The sequence below is a fragment of the Tenrec ecaudatus genome, chromosome 6, assembly GCF_050624435.1.
Source record: "Tenrec ecaudatus isolate mTenEca1 chromosome 6, mTenEca1.hap1, whole genome shotgun sequence".
In the NCBI taxonomy this organism is placed as follows: Eukaryota; Metazoa; Chordata; class Mammalia; order Afrosoricida; family Tenrecidae; genus Tenrec; species Tenrec ecaudatus.
Genome location: NC_134535.1, coordinates 21,466,146 through 21,480,136, shown reverse-complemented (window position 1 = coordinate 21,480,136; position 13,991 = coordinate 21,466,146). Strand labels below are relative to the sequence as shown.

The following is a 13,991-nucleotide window of genomic DNA, read 5'->3' as shown; positions in this document are numbered from 1 at the left end:
TGTTTTTATTTCTCTTGGGTAGGAGTTGAACGGCTGGGCTGCGTGGTTGTAACTCTGTTTAACTTTTAGAGTAGTTGCCAACTGCTTTCCAAAGTGGCTGCTGTTTCACGTCTCTCTCACACACACACACACACACACAATGGACAGTGGACCCAATTCCTCCACATCCCCATTAATACTTTGTTACTTCTTGTTATGTTTGCTTATTGTGTCCACCCATCCACTTGTGCGTAATGTGGTATTTGACCGTGGTTCCGCCTTCAGTTTCCACCATGACACCGACTAATGCTCCTGAGTGTCACTTGGTGCCTAGTGTCACTCAAGGAGCCTAGTGGCACAGCGGGCTGCACATTGAGCTGCTAACAAGAGGTCGGTGGTTCAGGGCGCTTGAGAGCAGTGGGCTTTGCTTGTTTTCTGTGAGTGTATCTCCTTAGGAGCAAGTTTCATGCCAGTCCTCTGCCCCTTTTTCAGTTGAGTTGTGTTTTTCCCGCTTCGCTGTAAGTATTCTTTGTGTCTTCTGGTTACTAGACTCTTAATCACGTGTCGTGTGTGTGTGTGTGTGTGTGTTTCACATACTCTTTTCCAGTTCTGTGGGTTGTCTTCTCACTTTATTGGCCATCCACCGAGTTCCATGATGTTTGTACAGTTGTCCTTTAAATCATGTGGGAGAGGAAAATACATGCTCTCAGAGGCGGAGCCGGGGAGAAGCCTTTCTATGTCGCTACCTTCATGACTTTGTCCTTTCTCCGCGTGGATTTGAGTTGCTCGTTCTCACTATCTCTTTTAATCGTTTTATTAGGGGCTCATACAACTCTTGTCACAATCCATACATCTATCCGTTGTGTCAAGCACATCTGTACATTTGTTGCCATCATCATTCTCAAAACATTTGCTTTCTACTCGAGCCCTTGGGTTCAGCTCCTGATATTTCCCCTCCTGCGAACATCCCGTCCTCCATTCTCTGGGCGGGTCTTACAGTGGTCAGCACCCATCTTTTCTGTCTAGCTGGCACTGTCTTCAGTCGTCTTTGGGTTTTTGTTGGTTTCTCATTTTTTAAAAAAATGTTGCTGCCGATGATATTCACAGCAACACTCAGAGCCAATCAGCAGGTGCTACGTGGACCGTGACCATGGACTAGATTCAAGCTGGGCGGCCATTCTCAGCCTCCTTTTCAGAGTTGTGTCCCCCCCCCCCCCCCAAACATAAACTTGTCAGTTGCTCTTGTCAGTTTGATACATAATCAGGTCTCCCCCCATTTTCCAAAGTTCGCTTTACACCACTTCGCTGTTTGCACTTGGTGAAGGAGCCCTGGCGGTGTTGTGCTTTACGCACTGAACTGCCAACCACAGGGTCGGTGGTTCAAACCTCCCCGCACACCGCAGTGAAAGATGAGGATGTTGGCAACTCAAGGGGACAGTTCAACTCTGCCTTAGAAGTTGGAATCGACTCAACTTGGTGGCAGTATGTGGAGAGAGTGGCTCACCCAGCAGTTGGTTTACAGGGTACAGAGGCCTCTCCACCCTCTGAGCTGTGAGAGCAAGCCCTGAACTCCTTCCCGGGACACAACACTCAGCTTCTCAGCATCAGCTGCCATAGCCACAGGTTATGGTGTGTAGGGCGTCTGTGTTGGGTCGGGGCAGGGGGCTCTGAGAACACGTTTTTTTTTTTAATCCCCTAAACATTTATGGTAATTGCTTCTTCACGTCACACCATTTTGTTCTCTGAAGCCTTCCTAGGAAGGCGAGAGCGGAGGAAACCTGTAGACAGATCCTCGAAGAACATAAGACTATACGAGCAGACTGTTTTCACTAGTGAAGCAAAGCCTTTGTTTGATTGTAAGAAGAGCCTAGGGACATGTTTGGTTTAAGGTCTTGGCTTCCATCCTCATGGAAGCAGATGGCTGGGCCTTTTCTTCAGAAGTACCACTAGGTGGATCCAAACCGCCAACCTTGAGGTTAGCAGTTAAGTACAAGCCATGTGCTCCGCTTAGAGACCTTATCATTTTCCCAGAACACTAGATGCACAGCCATCGAGTTGAATCCATCTTCTGTTGTTGTTGTTGTTGTTGTTGTTGAGTGCCTTCAAGTCGGTTCCATGGCGACCTCTGTCCAACACAGAGCACCGCCTGCTCCTAAGCACTCCTCCCCGTTGTTCTTATGCCGAGTCCGCTGTTCACAGCCGCGGTGCCAGGCCATCTTCCCAAGGGTCTTACTCTTTGTAGTTGTCCCTCCACTGTACCAAGCATGATGTCCTTTCCCAGGCACCGGCCTCTCCTGGTGTCGTGTCTCAAGTACGTGAAACAACGTCTCCCGTCCTCGCTTCTAAGGAGCACTCTAGCTGTGCTCCTTCCGAATCCCATGTTCGACTATGAATCGTCTTCACCAGCACGATCAGTCAAATCCATGGGTTCTTCTTTGGTCTTCCTTAGTCAATGTCTAGGGACGCCCCATGTCTAGTGAGGTGCGTCTGTCTGTCCTCAGTGGTGGCCAGAGAAGTGGCCCACATTCTTACATTCCTCAGTATACCACTGATTCGATTTAGATAGGATGCCCCACAGCCATGATGGCCTTCCTGCCAGACTTCCAGATGAATGCAAACGGGCCATCCTTCTTGAAGGAGAGGAAGGGCAGTGGGATGTGAGATAAAGACTCTGTTCTGGAAAGTCACGAGTCCTGAGACATCTGAGTACTGTCAGCATCTGAGTAGCTCAATACTAAACTCCCTTTTCACCTCCTGCAAATATTGGGCAACAGGTACCCAAGAAATACGTTGAACTCACATCTGTCTTGCGAAGTAACTGTGATCAGGAGGATGTAACTGTGATCAGGAGGGGACAGGTTGGGCAGAGGGGACAGCGTGAAGGGGTGGAAATGGTTGATTCATTTGGGTGCCCAGGTCGGTTGGTTATAGTTGCTAGCTATCTATTGAGTAGAAATGGGGAGGGGATTGGGGGGCCTGGGACGGTTAATTAAGGTTTTGTGTCAACTAAGCTGAGCTATGAGTCTCAGTGGTTTAGGAGTCATGTAATCAGGTCGTTATGATCATCTTCATAATGTGATCAGACGTGATCAGCCAATCAGTTTCATCAGGGTGTGGCCTAGATCCAGTATATTGTGGAAGACCTGGCAAAGTACAATGGCGTTTTGCTCGCTCTGGGTGCTGCAGGCAGCGAATCACCATCAATCACTGGCTTTTGGAACTTGAGCCAGCAGCTTGCTGTATTGCCTCTTGAGAGTCATCAGCCTCCGCAGCCTGTGGGCTATCTGACCTGCCGAGCTTGGGAAGACCAGCCCTTGCAACTCTGTGAGTCAGAAGAAACTTCCGGCCTGACATCTGACCCTCAGTCTTGGGACTTTCTTTCCAGCCTCACTGCATGAGCCATTTCTTTGAGATGAATGTCTATGAACATATATGCATGTAGGCCCTTCCCTGGCTTTTTGCCTTTTTACAAAACTCAGCCAAAGACAGGCCCCACCTATTTTCTGTAGAGGGGAAATGAAGTAGTGTGGAAGGATGTTTTGCAATTGAGAAATAAAATAACCTTTTAAAGGCGTCTCTCAATCTGTAGTCCAATGACTGGCATTCCATCACTTAGTATACAGTCTGTTGCTACGTATTAATAGTTAATCTTTATGTAGTGCAGAAAATTGCTCTCTGGACCTCCAATTTGCTTAACAGCTACCAATTCAAGTCGCCTGCGGTTGCCTCCATCCGCCTTCCTCCCACATCAGCAAGATGCTGAGTTGCCGTGAACCAAGCATTTTGTACAGATGACAAAGGTGATCTCGCTGCCGACTGCAGAACCCACTCATGTCATAGCTACGCTCCGTCGGGGGTGGTCAGAGTGGGAACGGGGAATCACCAGCCGCAGAATGGGTCTGGCAGGATCACTCGGGCACCGTGGGGAAGAGTAGGTGCCTGGCCCAACCGCTGTCCACGCATACAACAAGATTCCGAGATGTTTGTAAGGTCGGGGCGCCTACTGTGTACCATGTAAGCGCCCTCCGGATCTCATCCTCAAACCAGCCCTGTGAGGAAGACACTGTTTTTGCCTCTGTTTCAAACAGGGGGAAGCGGAGACCCAGAGGGGTCACGTAATTTGCTTGTGTAGCACACAGAACATTCTAGTGAGTCTAGGAAGAGAAACAGGCATCCACCCGAGGGGTAGAAGCCGTGGTTAGACTAAAGAGAGGCCAGAAGGATCCGGGAACCGCCACCATGGGCAGCTCCCACTGAGAGGCGTGCTAGGTAAGGTGACTGCTAGGGGGGGTCATCTGGTTGCGGGGAGGAGGGTCTTCACAGCGGAGCCCCCTCCTCCCTCTTTGGGGGTGACTTTCCAGAGTCCAGAAGCATCCCTGCCCCCAGGTGCACAGCCCCTGAGGCTCCACTCCTGATTCCCAAGGAACTCATGTCCCTATGTAGTATGGGACCGCGTCGCTCCCCCACCATGGTTCCTGTTCCCGGCCACCATCCATCAAGCCGCTCAGGCTTGGCACAGCAGCCCGCTCTGTCCTGAGCACACCCCCACCCCACCCCCCGCACTCGCTCTGGCCTCCGGAAGCCCAGGAAACCTGCCTGACATGTAAATAAGGCTCTTCTGGCAGCACCTGGCTCGGCTGTAAGAGAAAGCTGGGGGCACAGGGTGGGAGACTGCGCAGGCCTCCCCAGCCAGGCTCAGAGCCCCACCCATGCCCGTGACCCTGCCTGCCTCTCCCTGCCCTGGAAACCCTTTCCCTTCCTCATCAAAGGCCTCCGCAGCCTCCCCAACCCGTTCCTCCCAGGAGAGCCAAGTCTTGTGGTCTCTGAGCGCTGGAGGATGCTGAGCTCTCGTGAGGATCGTAAGAGTGTGCCCAGAAACAACTCTCTGTGGGAAGATCGATGGGCGGTGGGGGCTGAGGTGGAGTGCTTCCACTAGGGCAAGGTTGCAAGTTCAGGGATTTAGTGGGCTTTAACATCTAGCACCACCCTCAAGTCATTCAGGCAGGCAGGCAGGCAGGCAGGCATTTGACAACATCTCAGAGCGTCCACTATGTGCTAGGCAGTATCTGCCCTCTGGGGCTCCCATCCCACATTCAGTGCCTTTGGGTCATTTCTGACTCACAGGGTCTCTATGGACGGGGAGAATTGCCCCTTTGGGTTCCTAGACGGTAACTCTGTACAGGAGTCAAGCCTCCTGTTTCCCCCGGAGCAGCTGGTGGGTTGGAACCGCTGGCCTTGCTCACAGTTAGTAGCCTGGAGTAACCCACTAAGCCACCCGAGCTCCAGACACACAAGATACCGAAGATGTAATGGCTGTGAAGGAGCCCTGGTGGGGTCGTGGTAGGAGTTGGGCTGCCAACTGCCGAGTCGCCAGTTCAAATCCACCTGCTGTTCCGAGGGAGAGAAAACAGGGCTTTCTGCTCTTCAGAGAGTTACTGTCTCAGAAACTCACAGGTGCAGTTCTACCCTGTCCTGTAGGGTCCCTGAGTCGGTTGGTTTTAATGAGTGTGTTGGAGGGAATTGAGTATTCCCAAGATAAGTGAAATGTAGAATGGTTTCAGTGGTTTCTCAAAACCAGCTCGTGGTCACCCATGTGTGCAGAGTCAGCGCACCCCCAGGGTTTCCAAGGCTCGGACCTTGCTCAAACAGATCTCCGGCCTTCCAAGATGCCTCTTGTGGTCAAGCACTTAACCTTTGGGGCCCCAGGAGCTCCTTCTGTAAACGGTGGCCTGGATAATTGTGAGCCTCCTTGCTGGCAAGGCTGGGCTTGCTGCCGCAATTGCCTGTGATGGGTGCTTTTCAAGAGAGTTTGCAGAGTTCTGGATCAGAAGGAAATGTAATAGAATCATATCAGACAGAGCATCAGTTTCTCCCCCCCCCCCGCCAAAGTTCACATTTAAAAGGCAGTACTGCTAAGATGGGGTGGTGGAGGGAGGGGCATCGAGTTGATTCTGACTCATCTCATGCCTACGTGGAGTTTCTGCGACTCTAAATCTCCAGACGTACAGATTTACAGATTACAAATCTCCCTTGGAGCAGCTGCTAGATTTGAACCGCAGACCTTGTGGTTATCAGCCCAATCTTTACCACTGTGCAAGCAGGTCTCAGGCACTGCTGAGCGGGTTTTGTATAAGGATGTTCCAAGTGGAGACACTGAGGCTTGGGTTCAAGCTAAGCCTCATTCAAGGCAGATTCAGAATTGGAAGCAGGCTCTGCCAGCCCCCAGCATCCCCTGATGATGCCAAAGTCTCTCCTGGTCTCAGTGCCTCACATCTCCTGGTTCCTGTTGGGTCCGTGTGGAAGGGATCACGGGGCCGACACAGGAGACACTGTGTCTTTCAGGGACACTGGCTTTTCTTCCTTTTAAGATGAAACTCAGTCGACTTTGAGAGAGGTTTTAAAGGAGTCCTCACATTTGGTACTTAAACTAATTATAGTTGCCTTTTTCAAATGTCCAAATTAAAAATAGACATCCTAAAGAGGACACAGGACACAGCCCAGTGTCCCTAGCCCTGTTCACGTTTCCTAGAGTCAGCTTCCTCTGACCTAATTTATACTTTGGGGAGATCAAAGGGAGATGAAGGGAGTTGGAGGCTAGGGCTGGGGGTAGAGCTAGGACTCTTCCCGGTAACAGATGGCGGACCTGCATTTGGTGTTCTGTAATTAAGAGTCGCTGTACACTGATGAAAGATGTTAGATTACAGTCATTCCCTCGTAGCACAGAGCTGCGGGGGTCTTAAGTGTGGTCTGTAGACCAGCGGCATCAGCACCACTGGAGAACTTGCTAGAGATGCAAATTCTCAGCCCCTAACCCCGGCCTTCTTAACCAGAAGTAGGGGCCCGAGAGTGGGGCCCAGCCAGCGGTCTCAACAAGTCCTTAGTGCTGAGTGCTGCAGACTTCGGCATGGGCTGCTGACTGCAAGGTCGATGGGTCAAACCCACCAACCACTGTGGGGAAGAAGGATGAGGCTGTCGGATCCCATCACAATGCACAACCTCGGGAACCCTGTCTGGGGTCACTATGAGCCAGAATCCACTCGATGGCAGTGGGTTTGGCTAAGTGGGTTATTTCACTGCAGGCTAGGATTTGATAGCCACACTGGCTCTGGGTATTAATAATGCCTGGGGGCTGGGAGGCCATGAGTCAGAATTAACTGGGGGGTCACTAACAACAAGCTGTGCCAAGGGAGAACTAGGGGCTGGTGTGCAGATACGAGTGTACGGTTGGGAGTAGGGAGGGCCTGTTAAGTATAAACTTCAGATTTTTTTAGGTTCTCTCGGTGTCTCTGGAAAAATCCCAACGAGTCCTTTAAATGAGCTATTGCATGGGCAAGTGTGAGTGCCGAGATATTCCACAGATATTATGTCCCTGGTCTCTAGACGCTCTAAGACGGGTTTGGGCAAATGGTCGGTTACGTGCTTGGTAACCAGAAGGTTGGTGGTTGGCATCTGCCCAGAAGTGCCTCTGAAGAAAGGCCTGGTTATCTCGTCCCAAAAGGTAACCCACAGCCTTAAGACGCACAGCTCTCCTCTGACACTGTTGGCGTTGCCAGGAATCGAAATCGACTCAAGGGCAAGTGCTTTTGCTTTGTTTTAGTTTGGTTCGTGTCAGAGCACGCTGAATCCCAGAATCTCTCTCCTTGAGGGAGACTCCTGCGTCTTTTAGCATCTTGGCCTTTTCTGACCCCCAGAAGTTTGAATGCTTCTCCTTCTTAGATAACAGAAACTAAGAGATTCAATAACGGTCCCTTTCTATCCTGCTGCTAACAAGCCTATAGCCAAATTAACCAAATGAGATGCTTAATCACAGCCCTGGTAGTGTGTGTGTGTGTGTGTGTGTGTGTGTGTGAGAGAGAGAGAGAGAGAGAGAGAGAGAGAGAGAGAGAGAGAGAGAGAGAGAGAGAGAGAGAGAGAGAGAGAGAGAGAGAGGCAGCGAAGGAGGAAAGAGATTGGTTTCTTAGCTCAGATAATTATCAGATCTGCATGCCCCTGCTTAGCAACACAGATACAACTTGGCTTTTAGAAAACAGGGCTTCGGACTGGGTTCCATCTAGTTTGACCCCTGCCAAGAATTTGCCTTCTTTCCACCCCAGCTAGACTGAATCACCAGGGGACGTTACAAAGATGTTAGAAAGATGTTCTCAGGGGCGGGTACCAAGTTAGAATCAAGCGGTTCCGAGCCCGGTGCAGGATTCCTCTCTTCCTTCTAACCTTCCCAGGACTCCCCTGGTTGGATGTCCTAAACCAGGGCCCAAGAAGTCAGCAGATATACTCCAAGGAGTGTGACGCTCCATGCGAGAGCTTTAATTGTTAATTAAGGAGCCCTGATGATATAGTGGGTTACATATGTGTTGGTCCATTAACCTCAAGGACAGCAGTTTGAACCCACCAGCCTCTCCTTGGAAGAGAAATGAGGCTGTCTGCTCCCATAAAGATTTAAGAGCCTGGGAAGCCCGCTGGGGCAGTTCTACTCTGTCCTATCGGGTGACTGTGACTCAGAATTGACTCGAAGCTTTTTCAGTGGTTGAAAGGTTGCATGTGGAACAAGAGGAGGTGATTGTGAAGAATGTTGTGAGCCAGGGGTCGGTTTGATTGGTTCAAAGTGGGAACAAAGTCGTTGTATGTGCAATTGAGCTTGACTCTACCGCCGAACAGGACGGTGCTGGTCCTGTGCCACCTCACCTTTATCTCTATGCCTGAGCCGTCATTGCAGCCTCTCTGCCAGTCCAGCTGGCCAAGAGTCTTCCCCTCTTTCTCTGCCCTCCTCCTTTACCAAGCACGGTGTCCTTCTCTGGGGACTGATCCCCCGAATAACACGGCTAAAGTTTCAGAGACGAAATCTCTCCATCCTTGCTTCTAAGGAGCCTCTGGCTGTACTTCTCCCGAGACAGACTTGTGCAGCCCATGGAGCTGTCACCATTCTTTGCCAACACCACGACTCCAAGGCACCGATGCTTCTTCAGTCATCCCTACTCCTGCCGACCTTTTGGGTGCAGGCGAGGGGGTTGAAAATACCATGGATCGTCCGGGCCGTAAGCCCTCAAAGTGACATCTTTGCTTGTTAACACTTTAAAGCGAGCTTTTGCAGCTGCTTTGCCCCATGAAGCAAGCCATTTGATGCATTGTCTGCTGCTCCTAGGAGCAGTCACGGTGGATACAGGTGAAAATGAAGCCCTTGACAACTTCAAGTTTGCCTCCACTTATCACGCCGTTGCCGTTGTGAGGGGTTTGCTTTCTTTATGTCGGTGTATATAATCCATATACCGAAGGCTATAGCATCTGTTATCTTCACCAGTTGTGCCGTCTGCATACCGAAGGTTGTTAATAAGGCTTCCTCCAGTCCTGACGCCGCATTCTTCTTCATCTGGTCCGGCTCCTCAGATATTGGCTCAGGGTATAGACTGAATAATATGGTGCGAGAATGCACACTTTACCTGACTTTGAACCACACGCTTCTTCTCCTTGTTCTGCTCCAAGGGCGATTATTTGTACGCACAATGAAATGTTCTGGGATTTCCCATTCCGTACAGTGTAGCCCATGGTTTGTTCTGACCCACGCAGCTGAAAGCCTTTGCACAGACAATAAAACACAAGGAAATCTCTTTCTGGTCTTCTTTGCTTTCAGCCAAGACCACGTGCCATCAGCAATGGTCCGCCTCGCCCCATATCCTCTTTGGAATTCGCTTGGAATTTCTGGCAGTTCCCAAATGCTGCAGCCATTTTTAAAAATGTCTTTTTCAACACGATTTTTACCTGCATGTGATAGACATGCTGTTGCTCGATCATGTCTGCATTCTGCTGTGCCCCTCTCTGTGGGATGAGTACAAAGAGCAGTCGGTTAGCCAGGTAGCCGTCTTCCGGATGTGTGGACAGAGGCGAGTGAGTGCCTCCCGCGCTGCATCGTGCGTGGGAACATTCCCATCGGCTGTCTGTCCGTTCCCGGAGCGTCGTTTCAGTGCAGCCGGACCTCTTCCTTCAGTCCCGTTGGTTCTTGCGCAGAGGCTGTCTGCTGACATGGCTGAGCTCAACCAGTTAGTGTGGATGCAGCGAAGCTGCGCGCTCCCTCCCTCTCCTTGTTCTTTGACTCGGTTCTTTATTGTTAACAGTTTTACTGGCAAACAAGTCACCTGTCACACAGTTCAACAGGGCCATCGCCTTCACCAGAGGGTGCAGCCGTCACCACTGTCGATTCTGGAATACGTCTGCCTGCTGGTACTCCTTGTCTTAGCACCCCATTTCCCACCCCGGCCAGGTCCCTTTGAAACTATTCATCCCGTTGTTGTCTCTGTCGGAATGAAACCGAGAAAAGCCTCGGTCGGAGACAAAATCGAAAATGTCAAAAACTGGAACAACTATACATTGGATCAGATGCTCCCATCTTCTTTTGTGGCTTCTTCCTGCATCTTTCCCCGTCTTTTGGGCCATAGAATCCCCCACCTACCGCAACTCGAGGCTTGACTTGCTTTCCCCTCAGCTCCTTCAGCTTGAGGAATGGCCGGCAGTTTCCCTCCCTGCGGCTCTCTGATTCCTGGTCTCCGCACACTTCCCATGAGCACTCAGGGGCAAACCCCTTTGTCTGTAACTCAGCCTCCCAGCACCTGGCCAGCAGCCATCATGTCCATGCCATGAACTTGAACGCCTGCCCTTGTTTTGCTCTGTAACTGCTCATTGTTTCTTTGAAGCATATGTAAACGAGATTGGCCCTGGAGTTTTGTACACTAGGAAGTTCAGAGCGAGCGGAAATGGTTTCCACCAAAACTCCACACTGCTCCGGAGAAGGCTTGTGCTTAGGATAGGGTGGGGGGGGTAGGGGGGGCAGCAGGGAGGGTGCTGTCTCAGGCTTGAGGAGCATTCTCTTGGCCTATGTCCCAGAAGCCCCGGGAGGGACACCACAAGGCCTCGAAGCAGCAGGTGCACCCTTTGCTCCCTAAGCAGGGAGAAGGAGGAAATGGAAGGGAGAGAAACCTCAAAGGCCGCATGCCAGAGCCCGGCCCAGTTATTTTCTGCCTCTGCAATTGGACGTCACTGGCATATCATTGCCACTTTCCCCAGCTTTGTGGTCTAGAATGTAACATGAGCTGATAAGCTACCCACCCCCCCACCCCCCCCAGGGGATGTGGCTGGCTGGGAAATTGTCTCCAACTCAAAAGGGTGTGCATATAACGATGCTCCGCTCCCCGCTTTCCTCGGCTCATCGTAGTCAGGCACCACCTTTGGAATTGTCCTCACAGACTCAACTGGGCAAAACTGATGCCCCCCTTTTCCTCGCTTGCCCTGCCAGCCCCTCTAGGACGCCTGTTTGGTCTTGATTTTAATGGCATTGTTTATGGCCCCAGAGGTCCCGGATGCTCCTCTGAAGGTGATGAATGCATCAGCTAAGAATCAGCAACGGCAAGGTCAGGGTTTCCCTATTCAGAATCAATATTAATGGGATGCAGTGACCTCGGGCTGGCCTGCAGCAACATTACAGAGCCGACGGGATTTGTCTCCGAGCCTCCTCGCTGCCGCTCTGAGCGCTGCTTCTTCCGTGGGGAAAGGATGCTCTCACTCTAACCACCCACTTGTCCAAATACGGGAGGCCTGCTCTGCTCAGTGGAGGGTCCAAGATGGCCTCACCCACCTGTCTGGCCCTTGGTGCTGGGGTTCATCTGGATGCCCCGCTCCTCTCATTCGTGCTGGGGTTATTGTTAGCTGCTCCCAACCTGGCCCTTACTCACGGCAACTCCACGCACAATGAGATTGGATCATTGCTTTCCCCGGCTGGTGTTGAGGGGCATAGTGCATTACTGGGCCTTTCTTCCTCCTCTTAGTCTAGAAACTGCTGAACCTATCCAGCATCATGAGCAACGGAAACCTCCACGGGCAGTTGTGCTTGAGGTGCATTGGCTGGGTCTCGAACCTGGGTCCCTGTTTGGAAGGCAAGATTTCCCCCCCCGAACCACGATTGCTTTGTAAGAGACCGATGAGATGCCAGACCGCAGGGCTTTCTTCTTCCTGCTTCCGTTGAGAAGGCAGGATGGCTAGGCGTCAAGGGAGAGTGGACAGTGGGCGCTTTGGGGCCATGCAGACCCGGGTCTGAACAACAGTTCTGCCCACTTCCTGTGTGTTCTCAAGCTGGTAACTTGCCCTCTCTGAGCCTCAGTTCCCTGTCTTTCCAGCCAGACAGTAAACTCCATACGAAGAGTTCCCTCTTTGTACTGTCCTTTTAATGGCTGTACCCCCAAAACCCGGCAGCACGTGACCTGGCTCGGGGGATAGTATTTAATATGGTTAAATAAATCAGTGGCTGTTAAGGTTGTTGGAATGAGGGGGAAGAAAATGTGTGTGTGTGCATTTATATATCTATCTATATATCTATATCTATCTATATCTATCTATCTATCTATCTATCTATCTATCTATATATATATATACAGAGATAAACTGTTGACTGCATCAGGAAAGAAATTCCTTCTAGAGTACCCAACTTTATTTGTGTGTGTATATTCATATATGTAAATTATGAATTTAAATATATTAAATTGTGTGCGTATAGCATGTAGGCATACATATATAGTAGAGAAGTGATTGATAAACGATAGTTTATAGTGGCCTTTTTCTTCTCAAAGGGCAGCGAACACACACTGGAGGCAGCGGACAGAGAGTTAGAGGTGGGAACATAAGCCTTCAGACCGCCCGTAGCCGTGTCCCCCAGTGTGGTCCCCCACGTGCTGAGTTTTTCTCCCTCTTGTGTCCCCTCTGCAGCTGGAGCTCTCCAACACGGCCATCTTGCACCAGATGCGGCGGGACCAGGTCACGGACACGTGCCGGGCCAACAGCGCGCTGAGCCGCAAGCGCCGGGTCCTGACCCCCAACGACCTGAAGCACCTGGTGGTGGACGAGGACCACGAGCTCATCTACTGCTACGTGCCCAAGGTGGCTTGCACCAACTGGAAGCGGCTCATGATGGTCCTGACGGGCCGGGGCAAGTACAGCGACCCCATGGAGATCCCGGCCAACGAGGCCCACGTCTCGGCCAACCTGAAGACCCTGAACCAGTACAGCATCCCCGAAATCAACCACCGCTTGAAAAGCTACATGAAGTTCCTGTTCGTGCGCGAGCCCTTCGAGCGGCTGGTGTCGGCCTACCGCAACAAGTTCACCCAGAAGTACAACATCTCCTTCCACAAGCGCTACGGCACCAAGATCGTCAGGCGCCAGCGCAAGAACGCCACGCAGGAGGCCCTGCGCCGGGGGGACGATGTCAAGTTCGAGGAGTTCGTGGCTTATCTCATCGACCCCCACACCCAGCGGGAGGAGCCGTTCAACGAGCACTGGCAGACGGTGCACTCGCTCTGCCACCCGTGCCACATCCATTACGACCTCGTGGGCAAGTACGAGACGCTGGAGGAGGACTCCAACTACATCCTGCAGCTGGCGGGGGTGGGCAGCTACCTGAAGTTCCCCACCTACGCCAAGTCCACGCGAACTACTGACGAAATGACCACGGACTTCTTCCACAACATCAGCGCGGAGCACCAGACGCAGCTCTACGAAGTCTACAAACTCGACTTTCTGATGTTCAATTACTCAGTGCCAAGCTACCTGAAATTGGAATAACGGGGGGCGGGGGGCGATGGGGCGGGGGGAGGGGGGGCGCCGCTGGAGAGAGGGAGAGAGAAGCGTGTTGGTTGGTTTTGTTTTATTTTATTTTTTTGGGGGGGGGAGTTGTTTCTCTTTTTTAATTTAAGAGTTTTATGTGTCAGAAAGAAATATATGGATGTGGGGTTATTTTGTAAATTAATATTTCTCTGGGTTTGATGCTGCGAGCAGCATGGTGAGAATTATTTAAAAACAACAACAACAAAACACCCTTAAGTTGGGAAGGACCGCCGTCTTTGCAGGGGACTGGGATGGCCGTCCTCGGTCCCTGAGAGGTCCTGAGTTCTGGAGAACTCTGTGGCTTGTGCATTCCATACATTCGAATGGATATTATTTATCGTTATTTAAACACGGTCTCCTTAGAGTTGTTT

General features: G+C 51.3%; 1 protein-coding gene across 2 annotated transcripts in view; it reads left to right on the top strand.

Moving 5' to 3' along the window:
- CHST11 (carbohydrate sulfotransferase 11) overlaps nt 1-13,585 on the top strand; it is a 258,899-nt gene extending 245,314 nt beyond the window's left edge. For both annotated transcript variants that reach the window (XM_075552706.1, XM_075552705.1), the window contains exon 3: nt 12,724-13,585. In XM_075552706.1, coding sequence (XP_075408821.1) covers nt 12,724-13,578 — 855 coding nt within the window. In that variant the 3' untranslated portion in view covers nt 13,579-13,585. The remainder of the gene's footprint in view (nt 1-12,723) is intronic.
- The last annotated feature ends 406 nt before the right edge of the window (nt 13,586-13,991 follow it).